Source organism: Anser anser (genome assembly GCF_964211835.1).
Source record: "Anser anser genome assembly, chromosome: 3".
Taxonomy (NCBI): domain Eukaryota; kingdom Metazoa; phylum Chordata; class Aves; order Anseriformes; family Anatidae; genus Anser; species Anser anser.
In genome coordinates, this window is record NC_139722.1 from 6,639,766 (window position 1) to 6,662,746 (window position 22,981).

General features: G+C 42.2%; 1 protein-coding gene across 1 annotated transcript in view; it reads left to right on the forward strand.

Moving 5' to 3' along the window:
• Window positions 1-22,981, forward strand: part of CD2AP (CD2 associated protein) — a 75,452-nt gene that overhangs the window by 726 nt on the left and 51,745 nt on the right. The window contains exon 2 of the mRNA XM_083828255.1: window positions 21,095-21,255. Within this exon, the coding sequence (XP_083684381.1) occupies window positions 21,095-21,255 (161 nt within the window). The remainder of the gene's footprint in view (window positions 1-21,094; window positions 21,256-22,981) is intronic.

Sequence of the window (22,981 nt, forward strand, 5' to 3'; positions counted from 1 at the left end):
GCCTTTGAGGGGAGTGAGTGGCCCTGAGGGGAGCCTGGGGTCCTGTAGGGTCTCTGAGGGGAACGGGGAGGTCATGAGGGGACCTCGAGGGGAAGGGGGGGGACCCTGGGGAGTTCATGAGGGAAATGGGGGAGTCCTGAGGGAAATGGGGGTTTCCTGAAGTTTATGGGGGGCTGTGGAGCCGCAGAGCCCTGCACTGCCACCGGCTGCTCGGTGGAGGAAGCAGGCGAAGAGTAAAAGCGGCTCTGGTCAAATCCAGCCCCTCCGAGGTGGTAGGGTTTTGTTGTTTTTTTTTTCCCCCTAGCTAGGTTTCAACTTCACCCATTTTTCCACCAAGGTGTTCATTTAAAAAAAAAAAGGTGCAGCTGCTTGAGATGTATGTATTTTTGTCATGTGCCAGCTCAGGTTTGTGCTGGAAACAATCGGTTGCGCTCAGCTGAACCCGTAACTTAGGAGTGTTTGCACAGGGACAAGTGAAGGGGTGATTTAAATGCTGCTCATCAGACTCCCGTATTTTTATTCCAACACCCCCCAGTTGCCATTGTCTGTCCTCTCTGTCTCGGTTACCCTCACTTGTATGATATTAATTGCTCATTGCACTGCCCTGTATGATTTTAGCCACTGAACGTACTTGGGGGGGGTGGTGGTGCACAGTGGTAGCTTGCTTGTTCTGTGCCAGAGGTGTGTGTGTTTGTCTGCTGCTGTGCGTAAAAGTCTGCCACATTGACGAGCACGGTTTAAGCTTTTTAAGTGGAAGCAAACTTGTTTTTGTGTAGCTTTTCTTCCTCCTCCTTATGCATAAAAAGAGGGGAAGAAGCGCATGGCGTGCAAATCAAATGTGCGGTTAGTGAAGTGATACGCGCTCCTCCTGACCTGCGTTTCTTGGGATTATAAGGAAGTGATTTAATTTTTTAATGCATAGTAATCTAGTATTCAAAGCATGCTTAAAATGAGGTCTGAAAATGTAAAATGAGATCGTTATCACAGGCTCTGACATAAACAGAGCTTTAATAAATCACTTTTTGATGGTTCAGAATAGGTAGAAATTACTATTTTGTACTTTCTGAGCTGCGTTGTCATACTTGCAAGAAGTGTTTACGTTGGTCATTGCGGTGGCCAGTGGTGACACTGCCTATAATGTAAAGATTTAGTATGCTAATTAAACGTCTTGAACCCCGTGTAATGGTGAAATGTGAAATACCTGGGGGTTTCCGTAGAGTAGGTCTGAATTATTAAAAGTATTAGTATGCAGTTAGGAATATTGTCCAAGACTTTTAATAAAGGTCTTGGTCTGGTTTCCAGGCTATGATCACTTTATAACCTTGTTTGATGTTTTTTTTCTTTACTCTTCCTTAAGTAAGTGGTCTTTCTCTGTCTTTACTGATTACAGTAGCGAGCATGTTATTACTGCTCCATAGGTGGCTGAATTGAGTGGGTCCATAAGCTGTGTCAAGTATTGTTACTGAGTGGGTTATTATAACCATAACAATTTGTGTGCCTGTGCAATTACGTTAGAAGTGCTTCTGCCAGAACGCTGGCAAATGTCTGCAAATGATTATAGGAGGATCCCAGAGCCTTTTAAATAGGGTTTTCTATCAAGGTCTCATCCTTTATTCAAATTTTCAAGCCTTACGTTCTTCCGACTGAAAAGTGGGGAAGAATATACAGTAAAACGTCTCTAAAGATAAGAGTGAAAAAGACCTAACTTCAGTTGGCACTACGCTAGCTATATTTAATGATGGCTTTGCGTTTATTCTGAGAAGCCATTATTTAATTACTTTATTACTGACGTCATGGTAGAGCTAGCTCTTGATAAGAGATTGTTTGTCTTTTATGCCAGCCTCTGAAGGAGGTTTTGTATGTCAGGGATGGCTTGGAGGAAATTGTGGAGGTACTTGACAAATGCATGGATTTCTAAGATTCATGGGGAAGTACCAGAGGGGCAATATGATTCGGGGGGAACCAAAAGTGGAAGGACAGAAATACCAAGTGCCTCGGAACAGGGACTTTTATGTTCTTATAATGTTGGAAATGAATGTTGCAGGAGCACGTGAACAATGGTGAGGAGGAGGAAGTTATCGGTGGTGACAAACACAGACTGTGTAAAGTCACTGATGATGCCCTGTTATGTGATTATGCTGTCATTATAATTCTTTGCCTTCTGTACTGCATTAATCATGGGGATTCGATATGTGGTTCTACAAATAGATGGAAAGTAGATGAATCTAAGGGAAAAACACATTCAGACGTTCTGGGGAAAGATGTTTTTATTGATTGAATCGTCTGTTTGCTACCCGGGGTTGATAACCATTTAGAGGGAGGTAGAGTTGCATTATGACACCTTTCCTGTTTATTTTTATAGCTGCATAGCAGGCAATTTTCCTAATTATAGTTGAGAAACGATATGATTGTTTAACTTGGGCATTATCAAGGAGATTGAGCTGAATTTGCAGTGTACAAATAATTTTTGTGTCTCTTCACAACTAAGAATGAAATACTATAGCAACAGTTGATACACTACCACAGTGATACATTGAAATTTCACGGACTCTTTCTACATGCTGTGTTACCCTTTTTTTCCTTTACTTCATTTGCAAAAATCAGTGCTGACAGATTTGTGGTTCCCAAGAGTTAATGTATCTGAATTTGGTATGTTTCATCTTTGGAAAAAATTGTGTAATACTTTAAGAGGCTGGACACGCTTCTTCTCTGCTAACAGAATGAGTACAAATATGAAACAATTTCTGTAGACCAAATATATTTATAATTTCATTGAGCATTAAACTTGCATGAAGTCTTTTGCTTTCTTCACCTTCCTGTTGCAACAAAAAAAAATCTAGAAGTCTTTTTTTTTTTTTAAGTAGACTGAATGCTTTTAATGTGTTATCACAGGGACAGTGAGAGGTTGAATATTCACTAGTAGCATTACAAGAATTAATGAAACGTTACTACAACGCTTGTTCTTGTAACTGGTCAAGAAAAAAGAATACGAGTCCTTCAGCGAGAAGGACTTCATACGAGTCCTTTTTACCGAGAAATATGTCAGATGCAGTGTGCAGTTGAACTTTATTTACAGTAAGCTACTGAAGAATAAAATGACTTAATCAGAAGTCCAAGATATTGCTAAATGAAGCAGCTCGTCTGTATTAGGGTTGTTGCTGGCTGTGACAGGCTGGCTGGCAATGTTGAGCAAAGTGCTTTCTTATCATTTTTTGTATTCTAGACAAAACCATAAGGGAAAATGAGGGAAAGTTGACCTTTGGAAGAGCAATACCTAAGCTACTACAGCCCTGTGGCTGGAAGGAGTTGGTGGATACTGGGTTTGGGTCAAGGTGGAGGAGAAATCCTGTGAAAGCATGCTGAAGGCTGTCAGCTTGGTTCATGCTTGCTTCCCCCTATCCCCCAAAAGAAAGAAAACGAAAGAGCTGATGCACTGTCCGTGGTAGGTTTATGAAAAGGATATGTAAAGCAGGTCAGCCATGGGATCGTCTCTATTTTCTCTCATCACCCATTGCCGGGCAATTAGTAATTTATGGACTTTCTCTAAGGTGTTTGCAAGCAATCGGTAACTTTGGGACTTTTTGAAAGGTGTTTGGAGTTTGACTGAATCTTTTAATCGATAGTGACAGACCGTCAGGGACTTGTACAAGTGGGGCTGGGAGGAATGCGGCTCGTGCCCTCCACAGCTTCCTGTGGCAGTGAGAGCATTTAACATGAATGGGGTGTGTGTGTGAGGGAATGCTTCCTGTCTGTGTGCATTTTCCCTCCCCTCTCCCCTAAAGCTGCTTGCTCAGCCTGATGTCTCTGTATTTCTTAGAAATTGCAGATTTTTTACTTGCTGACTTCCTTGTAGTTATTACCTTGCAGGTTTCGTTTTGATCTCCTGTAGCCGTTTGTCTTTCAGACTGAGAAATCTTCATGTGTTTACTTTCCTCGTGTGTGAGCCGTTCCACGTGCTGGTCATCTTTGTGTGTTTTTTAATTTTAATTTTTATTTTTAAGTTTTGATGCCACTTTAATCTTGTTGTGAAGAGTCGTTAGAGATGTTTTGTTCAAGACTAACTCCACACAGGGATGTAATTATATTTGCTGCCTCGGTTTTCTTTTGTTTTCCCAGCAGTTCTTAGTGTTTTGTTTCAGTTAGATAGCATCTTGCCTTTGATGCCTCTTCACCTTTGCTGACCTCCTTCGCTCTGTGGTCTCCCTGCTTTAGCTTTTTAGTGTCTTTTGGTTGCATGCACACACAAAATAAGTGGTTGGGTATGCCGTGCTGTCTGGGGCTAAGCTGGGTGATTGCCCCAGTCCGTCCCTGTCTGGCCGTTGGTGCTGAGCTTGTCTGTCAGTTCTATTTCCGCAGATACGCTATCGCATGTGACTGCTTGCACAGTAGTTCCCTAACCCAGTTTCATAAAAGTGACTTATTAGGAAAGAAGAGCAGTAGAAGTGCCTAAAGTGACTCAGGTCAACTTGACAGAAGTAGGTATGATGATCAAATGATATATATATATTTTTTTGCTAGTGGTTCTGGTGTGTAGCTATTTTTAGCAGAAAGCTGGTGGCTGAGAGTGGCTGACCTGTAGCTAAGAGAGGGTGTCTGATCCGTGTTTGCAACCTGGGCACTTAAAACACTGCCTGAGCTGTCTCTGTTCCTTTTTAAAAGATTTGAAATAGCCTCCTGCAGTGTAGTTAAATTATATTCAGCTTTTTCTTTCCGGTCTGTAAGCATTGCTTTTTCTCTTCTACTCCAAGCTGTCAGATCGTGAGTGATCTAAAAAGTTCCACACGCTCCACGAAGGTTAACTTTGTGCCTTTGCAGTCTCCCTAGCCATGCAGTGATGAGAAATAGCTCCATGCAGCTTTGTCCCTGTGATGGTGTGAGCTTAAACCTGCTCCTGCATTGCCCTCAGCTTCTTGTCGCAAGGATTTTTAGCAGGGCTGAAGTACTAAAACTATCTGTTCAGTCACCTACTTTCTAGAGTGATTGCTTGCTATGTTAAATAAAAGTGTACCATGATTTTGAAGCCAGCCTTGTTTTGAGCAGGATGTTCACCTAGGTGACCTCCATAGGTTCCTGTCAGCCTAATTTTTTCTGTGATTCTTGGCATAAACTTTAATTTATTTGAATAATGTTGTAAGGCCAGCACAAATATTTACTTTCTCTGACTAATAGCAACAACTATTTTGGGCTTGGATTCAGTTTTATTGCTCCAGCCGTATGCAGAATTGATTTCATATAAAGTCAATAGGAAATGTTGCTTTTTCAGGAAACCTGAACGACTAAAACAAAGGATTGTAGACATTTTTGAGCAGCATATCTGCATTTCCTGAAATAGTTAGGGCGTGCTACTGCCAGAGTCCTAAATCAGACTAAAGGAAGCGTCACAGTATGTGTCTTCCAAATGAGTTCAATCTTTCCACTCCTGGATGATATGCACTGAAGTGAATATCATGCAAGGTCACCTAGAATATTAAGTTAACTTTTCTTAAAGGAACGTCTAGTACATATAAAACAATCAAGGTATAACAAGCTGTTAGTCAGGATTGCTTTCAGTGCAATAACTTTGAGTCTAATATTAATCTTAAAATATTAAAAACCTCTGCAACCTGATATTTGAAAAATGATATATTATTTTTTTCTGTTGGTTGTTGCTAAAAATCTTTGGCTTGAGAATGTTCAAAACCAAAATAAGCCATTTTGCTGTCATTTAATCAGTTTGGACAGCACTGACTTGTGATGTTACAGGAGAAGCTTGCAGCTGGAGCTCTGACTGGAGGACGAAGCAGCGATCTGTATGCTCATGTCTTAGCACAGAATAGCTTTGTGAACGTAGAACTTTAGAGTTTAAATTTGACATTACTGTTTAAGAAATTCAGAATCAGTGTTATCACCTATGTTGGTTCAACCAGGTAAAGTATTATTTTAAGTTATTTGAATAGCTTAAACTCATGCTGTTTTCTGAATAGGACTGAAATCACCATGAATGTGATACTTTCTGATAGCAGAGAAATATGCAAATGGCTTTGGAATGAAGCAGCACTGAGCGCTCTCTTTATTCTTTTTGTTGCTGCTTCTGCAGCAGCCACATCTCAGCGACTGTAAATAGATTTTTTCTGGACTGGAATTATTATTTTTTTATTTTAAATTAAGAAAGCAGTTTTTCCAGAGTTCCTGGAAATTTGCCTGATTTACCATCTAAAGAAGACTCTAAGTCATCAATTTTTACCTTTTGGAGAAAATTATTAAGTGGTCAGCCTTAGTCACATGTTTTTGACTGTATATGAAGCTTGAGCATTTTAAGCTGGTGCTGAAATTAAGTCTCACCCTTCACTTAGCTCTGGCCAGTGATTGTTGTCCTCTTTCCTTGTTTATACAAGCTGAATCATCTGAAACTTCCCTGTCTTCCTGAAATAGCTTTCAGCCAGGCTGGCTCTGCAGGAATTGAGAGGAAGCTCATGGCTGCAAAAAAACGGGATGGAAGCAAGAGGAAGGTGAGGTTGTTACTTAAAGCAGCGTCAGTTGGAGTGCATTTAGAGCATTAGCTGAAATAAAGCCTGGTGGAAAGGATTCTTACAACTTTAGTTCAGTTGGATTTATTGGAAATGTACTGGTATACCTTAACTTAGCCCATTTTTCTTTTTCCTAAGCTGCATTGTTTCTGCTTTTTTTTTTTTTCAGGAAAAATGCAAAAACAGAACAATGAGCAAACTTGTCAGAATGGTTTGAGTCATTCCCATGCAATGTGTTTTTGGGACCGGGGAGAGAAAAGTCTTCATCTTTGCTGCTCTGAGAAATGAAACCGCTAGTTTCATAAAGCTTTCACTCTTGGTAAAGGCGAATCACATCATTTAACTCTGAAGTTGTATCTCTAGTTGGGAAAGGCTTTGTTGTAGGGCTGACTGGCATGTAATCTGACTTGCTCTGAAAGTCATCCTGTGGGTACAGTTTCGCTCTGTGCCTCGTTGGAGATAACTTCAGGCTGCTGCCACAAGGGGCCGAAGCTTTGCGGTTACTCTCCCTGTCTTGCTTTGGCTCTGGAGGTTATGAGGCTGTGGTGAGAGCTGATAAGCTGCCTGATGTGGGGGAAACTGCTCTGCCTGGTTTACTGCCCTGCCGGCAGGCCGAATGGCCTTGCTCCGACTGCGCAGTCGTTACCTCCTGTGCGAGAGAGGGGGTGGGAATGCATTTCAGGGGGCCAGGGAAGGGAGAGAATCTCACCTTGTACAGTTTAGCCTGTGGTTACTTTGCACTTGATTCAAGCTGAAACTTTTAATTTCTCCTCAGAGTCTATCTTAATCACTCTCTGTAACGTCTGTGATCCAGCAGGCTGATTATTTCATAGCTCTCTTGTACTTGATTTTTAGAAGGCTGTTCTAAAACTTCTTGTCGTCTTCCTCCATCCATGTTAGCCATTTTTAAGCTATGCCTGTGTCTTTATCGACTTTGTGATGGCTTTAAAGGGAAAATACTTCATAAACAGCTGGACCTCATTGTTGAGGTGTTTTTTGTGTTTCTGTGGGTTTGGTTTTTGTTGTCCTCAGTAGTCTGTCTGTATTGAGAAGCAGCCTGAGTGTGGTTTGTGACAGTATACCTCTGTCCTTTTGTATTTTGAATCTCCTCAGCTGGGCCGAACTCCCATTATTTGAACGTTTTTTTGAACTCCCATTGTTTGAACATCCGCATCATTTGAATGCTTTTCTGGAAGTTGGCTTATTTAGTGCTGTCATAAATGGATAAATGTAATATTAACTTGAGTAAGCCCACCTAAGACTTAAATTATACTGCTGTTTGCACATGTTTTATCTTACCATCCCAATGTTTCTATCAGTGAAGCTATTAACTACTAGAACACATTGCCAAGGGAAGTGCTGGATCCGTCATTTCTAGATATGGTCATTCCCTGCCTGATGACTTTATCAATGCATTCTTTAATCTTCCCTTCTGGCAGATTTTAGTGATCATGTGTCCCTGGGACGATCTAGTAGAAGAAACTGGCCAGAGTTGAATCCAACTGGAAGAGAACCAACTGGCTGGTTTGGCAGCAAATCAAGCCGGCATACCCTCCAACAGCGTGAGACCAGTGCAAGGGGAGAGTCAGCAGTGTGAGATGTAGGGACAGAAAACATGCAGGATCACTCCTTCATCATCAAATATCGTTGGTCTAGTTGTAAGAAAGTATGCTCTCTGAAAAATGACTGAAGCAACTGTTCCTGAAAAGCAGACCCCCATGTGTTTGGTCTTGTAAGTGGTTAATTCTCTTGTTCAGGGATTTTTACGTGAAACTTCACAAATTTAGCTGTATTTACAAGGTGCCTGGGAGCGTCTACAGTTCCAGATAATCATTGGGAGAGTGGGACATAGGTTCTTCTTTGGGAACTTCAGTGTCCCAAGTGAATTAGAGCTTTTCTGAAGTGAGGTAAAATGAGATTCTGTTTGGAAATAGGGGCAGTAGAAATGCTGAAGGGAGTAAGGAGACATTAGGAAGAAGATGAGTGTGTTAATCCCATACTGTCATAGGTATGGTAGATAAGGAGACAGCAGATCTCCAAAAGTGTTTGCAAACAGCAGAATAAAGTATTTTTATGAAGCATAAATTATTATAAACTATGTTCTCTTGCTCTCAAAAAGCAAATACAGTGCTTTATATGCTTGAGCCAAATTACACGTGGTTCTGAAAATACACTGCCTCCTTCAGCACAGAGAAGGAGAGTCTGTGAAGTGGAAAGATCTTTCAATCTTAATACTGTATTTTTATGAAATAAAATCATTAAATACATGGATGTAATGTAAATGGCTTGTAATGTATGTATTAGAGGAAAACATATCTTAGTAGATAACTAGTAGCAGGAAGACTCTGGCTTGATGAATAGCAGGTGAAGTAAATCTATTTATAAAACACAAAACGTGCTGTCAGAGTGAGACCATCTGCCGTGCCCGTGTGGCAAGAAGCCCATACTGATTTCCTACCCAGGCTGAGTTGTGTCTTGCTGTATTGCAGTTCTGTGTAGTGGCTGAAGTGGTAAATCCTGACCTAATTTAAAAAAAAAAAAAAAGCCGAAGTTATATTGTTCATTCTCTCCATGTGTATACGTGTATTATTATTATTATTATTATTTATTGTCTGTGTGTGTAATTGGGTCACCAGGGTTGTGCTCGGTAGTTATGAAATACACGGGGACAGACTAAAGGGATTTCCTGTGGTTTTTGGAATCGGAACTGCTGCTTCAAGAGAATGTGGTGAGAAGAGTGGAGATGATGGTGAGCTTTCTATGAACTTGTGTTCAGTTCTCTCCTGTCTGCAATGAGCACTATCCTGAGCCCCAGACAGTTTTTCATAACCTTCTGTAATGTCTCTGTTCCCTCCCTAAATTCCTTAAATACCTGCAGTTCTGTGTTACTATCAATTAGCTACGCAAGACACAGCACATGCTGTAGCTGTTTCCAGGCTGCATATTTGACGGTTAGCCAACCAGCAGGTTAAAGGAGTAGGAGTGTTAGGGTAGGGAAAAAAAAAAAAAGGTATAACACTTATTTAGAGACATTAATCTGACATGTTTCAACCGAATGGGTGTACAGGGGGAAAATTAGAGTAGAGTGGGGAGACAGGCTGAGAGGCATGTTCACGTGAGCTTGGTTTTCTCCAAGGTGTGTGAGATCATATTCAAGTACAGAAGGACGGGGGGCAGTCCTAGCTTCTCCATTCTGAGTGCCTAGCAGAAGACTGGATATAAGAGCAAGATGAAACTTGTGTTCTGTAAAACACACCCTGTGGATACCTAGCAAGATTTTATATTTGCTTTCTAGTTCAATGTTACGTCTTCGTTACATCCTGGGGTTACTCCTCCTTTCTTGATCAGAGGTGAGGAGGAGGACCCGGGGGTATGGGCAGTCAGTCTCACCTCGCTCCTTGGCAAAGTGAGGGAGCAGACCTCTGGGAAAACTGCTTGAAGGTACGCAAAGGGCAAGGAGGTGACAGGGCAGCCAGCATGGGTTTCCAGAGAACAAATGACTTAAATAGCGTGGTTGCTTTCTATGATAACCCGACCAGTTCTGTGGACAAGGGGAGAATGAGCTCTTATATACAGGCAAGGCTTTTGACATTGTTGCCTGTGGCATTTTGCCAAAGGGAGGAGAAATAGGCTAGGTGGGTAGACTGCAAGGTGGGAGGGAGGCTGGAACCCAAGCCAACCAGTCAACGGTTCAAGGCCAAACTGGCAGTGGTCGACGAGGTGTTCCTGGGGCTGGTACAGGGCTGGTGATGATATCCAGCCGCCCAGACGATGGGACGGTGCGTCCTCCCCACACGCTGAGCGAGGAGGGGATGGCTGGCGTGCTGCAGGGGCACTGGGCCAACAGGAGCCTCCTGTAAATCCTAGAAATGAGTGAAAGAGAAAATCCAGTACCGATGGGGACCGGCCTCGCTGCATGGCAGGTGGCTTTTACAGGGGAGTAGCTGGAAGTCCCTGCTAATCGTGCTTGGGGCGCTAAGGGACACCAGTTCGTGGTGGGACTTGGAGGTTCAAGTTGGTGCTTGGATGTCATGATCATAGAGGTCTTTTCCAACCTCGCTGATTCTATTATCTGGCACTTGCAAAGCTGTATCTAAAATACCGTGTCCAGTTTTGGTCCCCTTTCCTCTCAAATGCAAGAGGGATGCCAACAGACTCATCTCAGAAAGGCACCTGGGCGTGTTTGTGTTACCTCCGTCCTTTGAAGTCTCAAGATTGAGCTGGACAATGCCTCGAGTGACTTGTTTTGACTCTGAGGTCAGCCTTGCTGTGACCAATTTGGAGTAAGCGCCTTCCAGAGGTCCTTTCAAACCTTTTAATTCCCTCTGTGATTCCAAGTGTTGCAAACCACGCTGACTTAAATCATACTCTTAATAAGATATGGTTAAATCCCTTCAAAATTGAGGTTACAAACGAATGTTTAAAGGACTTGATTTCCTGAATTTTAGAACCTAATTGAGCTAACGAAGCAACTTCATCTCCTTTAAAAATATCTGATTGGGGTTGCAGGGTGCCCTTGAGCGTTTGTGGTTTTGACTGGCTTTTGTAAAAATCCATTGCATAAGGATCTCTAACTGTGCTTTTCAGTCAACAGTTCAGTTTTTGCATTGACTTAAGTGTCTGCACTAGAAAGTAAATTAACTTCATTAATGCAATAATTAGTGTGGGCCATCCTGACAGTGTGAAGTCAGATAGGAGCACTTGCCTCTGTTCTAATGCTAAGCATATTTTGTGGTTTTTGAAAGATCCCAGCCTGGGACCACTCAGCCTATTGCATCATTTCTGTTTTTAAAGCTGAAGAGAACACTTTGTGCATGCTCCTAATGATGCTTTTAAGTTTCCATAAATTTATTTCAAAGCCAGCTTCTTGCCATGTTTGCAGAAATACAAATTGTTATTCTGAATGAGATACGTGCCAAGTTGTGGGCTATATATCAAAGCATTTTTGCATTTTTTTGGGTAGTGCAAAAGGAGTTTTCTTTTGGTTTAAACTCAGAAAGCTTTCAGAGACTTTCTTGTTTTTGTCATTTATGTATTCGTAACATGGAGCTCTGATCATTCCATCCTTTTTGGCTACAGGAGTCCTCACAACAGTCTGCAGGAGGAGCTGAAGCTTTTGTAGCAATGTGGAGCCCTGGTACAGAAGGAAGGAAACCTTTGTGTAACTCAAATACAGATTTTTTTGGTAACTTTGTAAAAAGATTTCTGGCTAAGATAAACAACAGAGCCTTCACATGTATTTCTGTCTGCTAATTATCTAGTGGAGGTTTGGAGGGAAAAATGCTAACGAACCTGTAAATGCGGCCTGACCCCTTTGCTGACCCTGTGGTGCTTCTGCTTATTTGGTGCTTTGGATTTGAGCCAAAAGAGATATGCTTATTTTCTTGCTCAGAGCTTCTTGGCAGTTTTTTTTTTGTAGGCAGATGTTTTGTGACTCACCTTGGATGTTGAATGTTTTACTAAATAGATGTTATAAAATTAAGGGAAGGGATAGAGGAAGAGGTGCAAGTCTGTATACAGAACAGTATCTGAGTCATGGCTTGAGGATTTTTTATTTCTCAGCACATTCCCCTGTGCCCTTTGAGATCCGTGGTTTTCTGTGCTTATCAGCTTAGCAGCAATTCTTCAGCTGTACTTGTGAAGACGTTTGCTGCCTTTCCTGCAGGTGTCACCTCGCTCATTTCCATGCTGGTTTCTTACAGTGAGCTCTACTCGGACACAGTGAAAGAAACAGCAAGTAACATAAAACATCGCTTTCTGTTCAACATAATTTTTTCTCAGGTAAAACACTTTGCCCTTGCGTGTTTTCACAGTTAGCCTGTGATAACTGCAGTTAGTACCGGTTTTCCTCTGATGCTTCCTGTCTCCTCTTGACACATTCTTGTAATGAGGGGTGGGGAGAGCCTGATAATTCTTGCTCAGAGAGCTTAGGGGAATTGAGGGGGAAACAAACATACAAAACCATACTCTTATTTTTAAAGCGTGTTCTATCTGCTCATATGCAGTGGTAGACACTCCAGAAAGCTAAGGGAGAATAGAGTAGGAAAATGAGGCGTGTGGTGTTTGCATCTTTGGTGCTTCGGGGCAGGCTGCTAGGCAGGATTTCTGCTGCAGTGTTTGTGTTTAATTTCCTTCACAAAGTTTCTTGCTAATTGTACTGGAGCCAGCTTGAGAAGCCGTCATTTGAGATTTACTGTTAGAATGCAAATGAACTTCTTGTTACCGTTTTCCGTAGTTTTCAGCTGTGCGTTTTCCTAATTCCTTCAGCATTCACGGTCTGTAAAATTAGATAGAATCTCATGTAAATATGTGTCGAGTCATTTCTTGAGGAACCTACCATTGACTTACCAGACCTGTGCCAAATGCCAGGTGAATCCAGGGTGCCTTCTAGATGGAGCAGCTCTGTACAGGCAGAACCAAGGCTCCTGGCTTTTAGCTGTCTCACAGGTAGACTGCTGGTTTGATTTTCCTGTTTTTTTAGGGAAGGTATTGCAGTAGCAGGATTACTGGTCTACACAAAGTGTTTTTGGTGGTGGTGGTGCGGCGTAGGGCAAGTTGCGGAGTGTAATGAAGACTATCAGACGCTTGCGGGGGCCCGTGTGGAAAGGAAAGAAGAAGGAAAAAGCAGAACTTTACTCAAATTTTGCTTTGTCAATGGTTTCAGCAGCGACTAGAGCTGGCTGGGAATCATGTCGGCTAGAGATAGGGACTGGGGTGTCAGTGGCGTAGCACTGGGAAGGTATTTTTTGGAGAACTGTCCCCTGGTAGAAGTCGATTTGCATTCAGCTTGGCCGACTTCTGCAGAGTGGCACATCGGTTGTAGAAGTGAAATTGGGAGTGTGAGAAACTTCATTAAGAGATCTTGTGGGTCGCCTATCAGCCACAGGATGTCTCTGAAAGAAGGCGTGTTAAAGCCAGTTGCTGATACGTATTTCTCTTTGTATATATCTGACATTCGGGTAAAATTGCATTACAAAAATTTTGTGTGTTTACCGTTAGAAAGAGTGAAATGTTTTGGGACTCCATGCTTTAGAAAAAGAACAGAACTACTTTTTAGTCTGGCTCTTTCCTTCCCCTCTTTTATTTTTTTTGCCTTGAAGCTTGAAGTATTTAATTGAAATGGTAAGCTGACAGTAGCTGGACAGCTGATGCTGAGATCGGGACAAATAAAGGCCCAGGGGTGATACTGGATAATGTGAGACTTGCATAATATGTTTTAAAACTTTTGTATGTGTGTGTGCTTATTTTAATTTATTTTCATTCTAAAAACAGTAGACCAGTATAAAATACCCTTACTGTTAGCACTGAAAAGTACTCATTGAGTTTCTAACTGGTCTTGCAAACCGTCACATACATTAACGGCTTGTGATAGAAAAAAGATGTTTTGTATACCTGAAAAATGATACATTTTTTACAACAATTATTATGTTTTTTGATTGGAAGGACTTGATTTTTAAATTCCTCTCTAAATTAAAGACTTTTTTTCTTAATCTGATGGAAGGAGGGACAGCACTGGAAGGCTGAGGTGTCCAGGCACTGTACTGTGTGAACGGGAGCTCAGGCTGGGGCTGTGCTCTGCCTGAGCTCCTACGCTGGAGGATCTCCTGGGACTTGTTGAGAATTTGGCCTGGCCCTGCAGCGTGGCGGCTCCGTGCTCGTCTAATGTTGCGCCGAACCTAATTAGCCTGCCGAGCTGCGGGCTGTGTTGGAGTGAGTACAAAAGGCTGTCTCTCCAAATGGAGCAGACCCTGTCAGGATCCAAACCCAGTCCCTGGCGGATGGCACCATGGTCGTTGTGGTGCTTCCAGAGTCTGGGTGGACGTGGCTGAGCTGGTGTTACGTAGAATCTGTTTGGATCCAACAGTGTGTAGTTGTTTGTATGGAGGGGACCTCTGCTGCTGGAAAGCAGTATTTATTTGTCCAGCATAGGGGCTAATAAATCCTACAGATGTAGGTTCTCTACCTAGGAAATAAGCCACAACTGGAATAATCCTTTGACAGCTAATTGGGATTCAGTTGTATATTCAGTTGTATATGCTTAAAAGAAAATGTGTATAGAGTGGCACAAAAATCTTTCAATTCCATTGGCATGGTGGTTTTTATTATAAATTAGTAAAGAATCCTCATAGCTGAGAGCACTTTGCTTTAAACAAAACTTGGAGTATTGAAATATGAGGCCAGCATCACCTTAAGCTGAATACCATCTCGTCTGCCCCATCCTTTCCTTGTGGTGGGTACGTGTGGGTGAGGAGAGCTGCAGCAGCAGGAAGCAGTGTGACTGCCTCGGTGTAGGGATGCTGATGGAGAATGAAGCTGGCGTGGCTGGGATAGCTCCTCTGGAAGCAGGCATGTGTTGCAATGGCCCTGTTATGTCACTGGCGCTTCTGAGGCTGTACACAAGGCACCCACCTTCCTTCTGGGCTGGAATGAAGGCTGGTGATCTCGCTTGTGATGCTTAGTGTTGAGGTAAGTTGCGGTGACACAGCTGTTTTGCAAGTCCTTCACGTGGAGCGTGAATGCAGCGGCTGCACAGCTGAGCTCGGTGGGACCAGCCGCTGTTCCTTGTGCCATCACGTAAACCCGTTGGCTTCTCGAAGGCTGTGATGAGTGGGACTGTAAAGTGTGGGTAGGCTGCGTGGTCTCTTAGCCAAATGTGCTCTTTCCACGTTCAGTTCTTAACAGCTCGGAACCACATCCCTAAGGTGAGAGTTGACAGGAATCCAGTGGCTTTGCTCATTTGTGCATTATGCTAAGGTGTGGTTTTAGGGCAGCTTTTGGCAACGTGTGAAGCAGTATGCGGGGAGGGGCAAGGAAAGTGGACTTGTAGGGGAAAACCCCCGGTTTTAGGGACCTGCATGCTTTCGACACTTCCATATCGTCCTGGTTTTAGTCTCACCCCACGGACTTAGTGCTTATTAGTGATTAATGTGCAATGAGGGATGCAGTCCTGGGATGCCTGTCTCAGATTTAGTTTCAGTGAGAAGACATCCGACTTGCCTGCTGTGAGATGGCTCCACGCTGTGAGCTGAAGCACGATCAGTGAGGGGGTTGGAGTTTCACTGAGGAGCGTGCCCCTGATCTGGACTGCAGCAATGATACAGACATGGGTCTAAGTTGGCTGTGATGCAGTCTTGCTCCTCTGACCCTGCAGTGAGTCATCTTAAGGAGATTAACGTGTGGAAAGTTGGCAGTCTTTGCTTGGGCTATTTTCTTTATCTGATTTACCAGAAGTACAAACAAGTACTGATTTCAGCACTAAGCAGGAGGAAGGGACCATGCAGATGAGCATGGGATCACAGCATCCCTGCATTGAGTTGTCTTGAAAACACAGATTTGCAGTTTCCCCTCTTTCCATTAATGATATAGCTATCTTGGGCACCATGAGAAGGAAAGAAGGAAATTCTGTGTTTCCATCTCTCCAAGCTTCAGTCTGTCATGCTTACTGGAGCGTGAAAGGAAAGGAAGTACCTGCCTCCTTGAACAGGATCAGTGGGCAGAGACATCTCCCCAGCAGTGGGAAATTTGGGCTGCTTACCTGCTCAGCGTGAGGAAGACTGAACCCACGTCTGTACCCCAAGAGGATACTTTAACCTTTGGGGAACTGGTTATCGTGGTCTTTTAGGGTCACTCTTTAAAGAGGAGAGTGAATCATGGGGGCAGGTGCAGAGCCCAGAAGAGGGAGCCTGGCTGAGGCTTTTGGCTGGGGCTGTCCAAAGCCAGGTGCTCACTTTGTGCATGTGTCTTACCAGGAGAGCTTTGTTGGACAAAATTAATAAGTTTTGGAAGCAGGGGCTAGAATTTCATGGGCAATGGAGAGTCTACCAGGTCTCTTTATTTGAGCATATGGATAGTCATGGGTGACTCAAGTCAGCGTGACAGTGAATTATGTGATGCTGAGGTGGGGAAAAAGGCTCTTATAGCACTGCTTATGTTTAGCGTTTATGGGTGGGTTTTCAGTGTCCAGCATCTGAAGAGCTTCTTTCAGTGTAAAGATCTGTCTTTGGTGGCTGATCATATGCTATGGTATTGCCATACTTGTTTCCTAGACCCTTCACCAGTTTTGTTTTTTTTTCTTTGGACTCGAAGGGCTTCAACTCGTTGTAGTCATCTTAGAAACTGTAGGAATGTTTCTGGGGAAAAACAACTGTAAAGGAACGTTCTCCTTCAGATTAACACCTGATTTTGGGATAGTTGTGAAGAAATGTGGCATAGTAAAAGGATAGGATTGTGGTTTATCTTTTGTCTCTAACCTAAGCTTTGTCTGTGATAAAAGTGAGCACCTTTGTAGCATTGTGTGTTTGTATTCCCACATAATGACCAAAGAGTTAGCTTAATTTTATAAGAGCCTAAACTTTGTTTTCTGAGATTGTCAGGATAAACAGCACTTACACAGCTAACGAGGTTTATTTCAGGCTTCTAGCAACTCTCTGTTCTGACTTAACTGCAGCTTTTCTGGCAAGGCGCTTCTGGAGGCCAGACAACTTTCCAGGCTCGAGGTTCCAATAAATGACTTTTCAGCTGGACTGACCTAAACCCTGCCTGAGGAGACCTCGATGGAGCGTGGCACACAACTTGAGTTCTTGCGGCTCAGTGCCGGGCTTGCCCCTCCAGGCCTGCAGCAGCTTTCAGCAAGGCTTCCTGAATAGCTCGAGAGGATTTCAGTTATCCCACCAATGTTGCTGTTGTTGTTGTTTTATAAGCTATTATATGTGTTTTGCGAGGGATTTACTTTGTCTGGTTTCTGTCGTCTTCTGGCTACTACAGAAAGGTCTCCAAATTCTGATGGTACTGTAATATCCTAAACAAGGGACCAGGAATGTGAAAATGTGCTTCTTGCTGTGTGTGTGTGTGACATTGGCTATTTCTACTCAAGACGCAGACAGGCTTGAATGTCAGTATATTTTCCAGTCTTTCCCATTATTTTTTTGTTGATATTTGTAGGTTCCCAGAGGGACCTGTACTGTAGGCTCCTGTAACAGGTGACTCCAGGAAGAGCCTGTGCAGCTGAAGGCTCCCTTTGTTTAAAAGCAGTGAAGATGGGCGTTAGGCAGTTGTGCTTATCAGGAGGCTTGCCTTCTGCCACGTCCCGGTGCCAACACAGAAGAACTGATTGTGTAAGTTTTAGAGAAGTGAAGGGGTCACCTCTGCCAGCAGAATTGGGATGATTTGTTTGGGTAATGTAGCTGTGTTGGCCAGTAATGCTCACTATTTTATCCAAGAGGCAGTGCTGTTAAATAGGACGCTTTTCCCATCTGCCATGGGGAAACAATGCAGTCAGTGGTTGTTGATGGGGCTGACTGGCTTTGACATATTTGGTCTATTTTATTAATAAGCTGTCATCTTACTGGAAACGAAGACCTGAACAGACAAGTCCCACAAAGCCTACTATAACCACGTTTCCCCAAAAGTTGATTATTTTTTTTTTCACTTAGCACCATTGATTTAATTTTGACCCAAAATCAGGTCGGACCCCTCAACACTCTCTGGGAAGGTTCTGCAGTGACATTGAAAGCTGTCATGGTTCGATGATGCGGTTGGATGACCGAGAGCTGCCAACGAAGGTGAAACTTTCCCTCAAATCAATCGCAGAACATCTGAGGCTGGAAGGCACCTCTGGTTGTCTGGTCCAGCTCACACCTGCTCAGCTTCAGCACACGGCCGCATCCAGCTGGGCCCTGAGCACCTCCAAGGAGACACCACTGCTTCCCAGAGAGGTTGATCATCCTCATGGCGGGTGGTGTACGTGTATGTATGGGTTTAAGGGGGATTTGTTTGGCTTCAGGTGGTGCCCATCGCTTCTTGTTCCTTCAGCAGAATGTTGTCTCCCTTCTTGGGGAGCTTTGGTCCTGCTGGATGCACAAAAAAAGTGTGTTAAACCTCACAGTGTTCGTGCTACAGCTTGAGAAGATTATTTCGAGTCCAAGAGTTGGTCACTGTGGACTCTTAAGCTACAGATCGTCGATTTGAGTTGAGTTTGAAATGGAGAAAGCTGTGTAAAAAGCAAAAGGAAGGTGAAATAGATATTTTTTGATGGTTTATGCTGCTGAGATATTCTGCTGGTTGGCACTCTGATTTTTTTTTTTTCTGAAAGCTTTGACCAGCTTCTATTACTACACTTGTTGCTGACACTTTCAGTATCAGGTCTGTTCTTGAGTAAAGCTTTTAAATGAGAGCGCAGTGTTTGAAATATTTAGAAGTACGTTCCATGGACTGACACGACTCCTCATTATTCTAAGGAGCTGCGATTTCTTAAAACATTTTCTGTCACTACTGAGCAGTGTTTTGCTTGGGAAAATAGAATAATTCCAAGAGCTTTCAGCAGCTTATGTCTTCCAGTAACTGGGCTCTTTTGGCAGTCGAAAGATTTCCTGCCCGTTGTGCTGCGGTCTGAACCACCTGAACAGTTCAACTAATGCTACTTGCTGATGTTGAAAAGCAAAACTGGTAAATCTTCCTCATGAAGACTAAGCAGTAAAGAGATTTGTAACTTGTTTGTGTCATCACATGAAAAATACATGGGATGAAACCATTTTGACATTCCCCATGTCATCCCTCCTACTTTCCAGGCAGGGTAGTAGAATTTAGATCTGGCTTGTCTACATATGAGAAAGAGGATGGCATTAAACATCATTGACAGATACAAGAGGAAATTCAACGTGTAAATTCCAAGAATAAAAAGCTGATATTTGTGTTTGCTGCAATTTTTCTTTGGAACTCTTGGATGATGACTGGGAGGTTCTCGAGGTCCAACTTCAGCTGTTGGCACAACCATGTCCATGTTTTACAGTCTGGGGAGGTGACCAAAATGAATGTGCTGTGTATTTCAAGAGCAAATACAGAAAATTCCCCCAAGGAAATAAAGAGGCTTTCAAAAGAATTAGTTCATATTGACATAGCGTGGCTGTGATTGCCTACTTCAGACTGTCCTGGGGAAAAAGGCCCAGGTGTTCGGCAGGTCGAGTCACAGAGAGTGATGTTTTATGCAGTTACAATGACTGACTTTGTGTTCTGATCCATTTTCCATATTTAACTTCGCAACCTGGTCCTATATTGTGTATTTTGAGATATAATAGCTGCTGATGTGCTTCAAAATCGAGTTTGTCCCAAGACAAATACATAACACGGCTATTTCTTATGTTTTTATGTATCTTGGTTTCCCCAGTGGCTGAGTTGAGTTGGTTGGAACGTGACATTTTGATTTCCAAGCTGCAGGTGATGAATAGCTGTTGTCTTTATGATCCATGATTTATTTTCAGCTGTCTCCTTTGTTAGTTGGTCTATTCAGAACAGAGTTTGCCAGACAGATCATCCTAGCTTCTCGTGGATTTGTGGTACAATCCTGTAGTTTTGATTTTTACCAGGCTGGTTTTCTGACTTCATCTGTAGGCAGCAGAGGGATAAAAGCTGCATTTCAAAACATGCAGCAGCATTCCTGATTTAAAAAAAAAAAAAAAAAACAACTGCCCATGGATAAGAACTGTGCATTAATTTAATGGATTTAATGGAGCTGTAAGTTCAATGCTGGGGTGGGGACGGGACACATGATGTGACTTTTGCCAGTTTGATTCCTTAATTATGAAGTAATTCTTGTACATTATCATGCATTGATAAAATAAGGGCTAATCTGGGTTTAAAAAAAAAAAAAAGGACAAAAAAACCTCTACAGCTATTCAAGATTTCTGTCTTTTCAACACTCCTGTGGTCTTGTCTTTGCACGTGTATGTTGTGATCTGTAGATTAGAGGGAGGTTTTGGTGAGCGTAGCGTTATGTCTTGTAGCACCTGATTGTCCTCACTGGATTTGTGAGAGGGAAAATTATTTGATTACTGCAGGTTTGTGGAAAGTCCTGTCATAAACAGAATTTCTCGATGAACAAACGAGCTCTTATTGCCAAACAAGCCTTCAGCTGCCAGTAAGCAACTCCAGTGGATCTTGTGCAACAGATGGACAAGTACATAAATATATTGCTAGGCTCCTCTGAGTAAACTTAATTATGTCAAAATTAAAGCTTGCTTGCTTATTCATCTTTCTACAAAACCAGATGATTCTGAAGGAGGGTGTCTTTTAAATATCTGTGCATATTGAGTTGTTTGATACTGTCAGTCATGCTCTTTCTGGCTTGCTTGTATTAAATTTCTTGGCTCAAACTTGCAAAAGTATTGAATCTTTTTCTTTTGTAGGCATAAAAGCAGATATAAGTATGAAAATTAAGAAAGCATTACCATACCTGCACAATTTGAAACCTTCTATTTGACCCCCAAATATGCATTGAATAACAAATGCCTTCCCTGTGGGCAGTGGTTCATGGTTGTTAAGTCTTAGGCTGGGACTCGGATTTTGGACAGCTCCCCCTTAGCCCCTTTTACCACATGTGCACACAACGAAAACCACCGCCACCAAAATATGCCATATTCCTGGTTTTCCTCGAATAAGTGACGCTTCTATTTTTCCTTTCTAAAATGGATGGGGACACTACAACTCACAAACAAGCATTTGTTGTTAGGTCTGCCTTTTTGTTCATGCATGGCTTTAAAGTTCCATTTCCGCATTTCTGAGTCGCACTCACTGTGGTTTTTTTTTTCCTTCAGTGGACTATATCGTGGAGTATGACTATGACGCAGTGCATGACGACGAGTTAACGATTCAAGTTGGGGAAATAATCAGGAATGTGAAAAAACTGGAAGAAGAAGGATGGCTAGAAGGGGAGCTAAATGGCAAGAGGGGTATGTTCCCTGACAACTTTGTGAAGGTGAGTTTTCTCCATTGAATTGTTTCTGCTGTGATCATACAGCAGCCTAGTTATTACCGAAATGTTAAGAGTTTCATACCAGTTATATTTATAATGGAATGAATTTTTAATTGCAAGACCTTTCAGCTGATTAAAATATTTTAGTATGTTTTTGAAAGTTTTTATCTTCTTAGTAAGTTCTGCTTCTGTTCTTGCTCAGTTCAGCATTGATCTGTGCCCTTGCACTGTGTATCCTGTCTCCTTGCTACTGCTTCGGTGCATGAGCAGTTGTCTGCAGTGTTGGTGACCTGCTTTAGTGAGACAGGTTGACTTTAAAATCAAAATCTACCCTTACAGAAGACATCAGGTCAAGAGAGACTTGGGAAATTAGGGTCATGGCCCAGTCAGCTCAGCTGTAATGAAAAACTGCATCCTCAGGCTGTGGTTATGTGGATGCTTCAGCCTGGATTACAGCTGTACTGTTCGAAGGATGCTCCTGCACTTGCTACCCTGAACTCCCTCCTTCTGGTACTGCCTTTTTGTGGCTGTGCAAAGGGCCAGGACAGGGATGGGTCCTGCTTAAGGGTAACTGAAACTGTGAAATCATACAACTTTTTGTATTTACTGTGTTTGTGTCCTACTTTTCTCTGAAAACATCTGCTTACAAAGCAGATGTGCTTTCTGTTTTCTCTGGAAGCTTTCTAAATCTAGTACTGAGTATGCAGCTATCTATTAATCACTTACAATGAAGAAACCTGTGGAGAATCTAGCTGTGCTGTTCCATGTGTCATGTCTGAAGAGTTTGCTGAGCTGCCAGATACTTTCTCATCTAAACTACTCATCTGTTACTGAGATGTTATATACTTAGCTTCTTTATGCTTTCTTCTCCTTTTGAATAACTTCCAAAGATTCCTTGGTGTAACTTCCATACCATAAAGTATAATCAAAGAGAATTTAGATATTCCTGTCTTTCTGAAGTAAAATTATTCTTTGCAAAACAGAAATTCTCTAATATATCTTACTGTGATATTTTCATATTGGTAAGCCGTAAGAGGGAATTTGTCCAGTGTTATAGACATTTTACACTTGCTTACGTTGAATTTGACAATATTTCTGTTTCACTTTATGAAAAAGTGAAATCATTCATTTTTATAGATACCTAAATCATTCAACAATATATCTTTTAATACTGGTGGAAATAATCCAGTTGCTTCCTAGTGAAGGCCTGCTACCAAGGAAAAGTTTGTAAGATTGCCTTTCACTTGTCTAATATTTTTAACTTGTTTGTAGTTCAGTGCAAAAATCCATTTCAGGTTTAGGCCCCTGTATGACTAATAACTTAAGGTAAAATTAAGTGTTGTTTTGATGATGATTATACTGATTTGTCTAGCACTTAAGTGCCACGTAGGAAGAAAGTGTCAGACACAGTGGTTCTCCAGATGGTGGGTCACCAAGATCATATTTTCACTGAACAGCACAGAGGGGTCAGAATTGACTTGTTTGTACATTAAAAACTATTTTTTTTGGATATTTTTTTGCCTGCCTGCAGCTGCAGGAGGACTTTTTACAAACTTTGATTTAAATTGCTTTCATCTTTTTGCATCTCAGCTCCAATTACTTGTAATTGTACAGCTGTTTAGCATGTGTATGGTGTGGTTGGATACTCTGGATTACAGGACCTATTTCCTAGAAACCATAAGAATTTGGAGAATTGAAAAGGAAACTGTAGAAGAAAACCCTCTTTGGT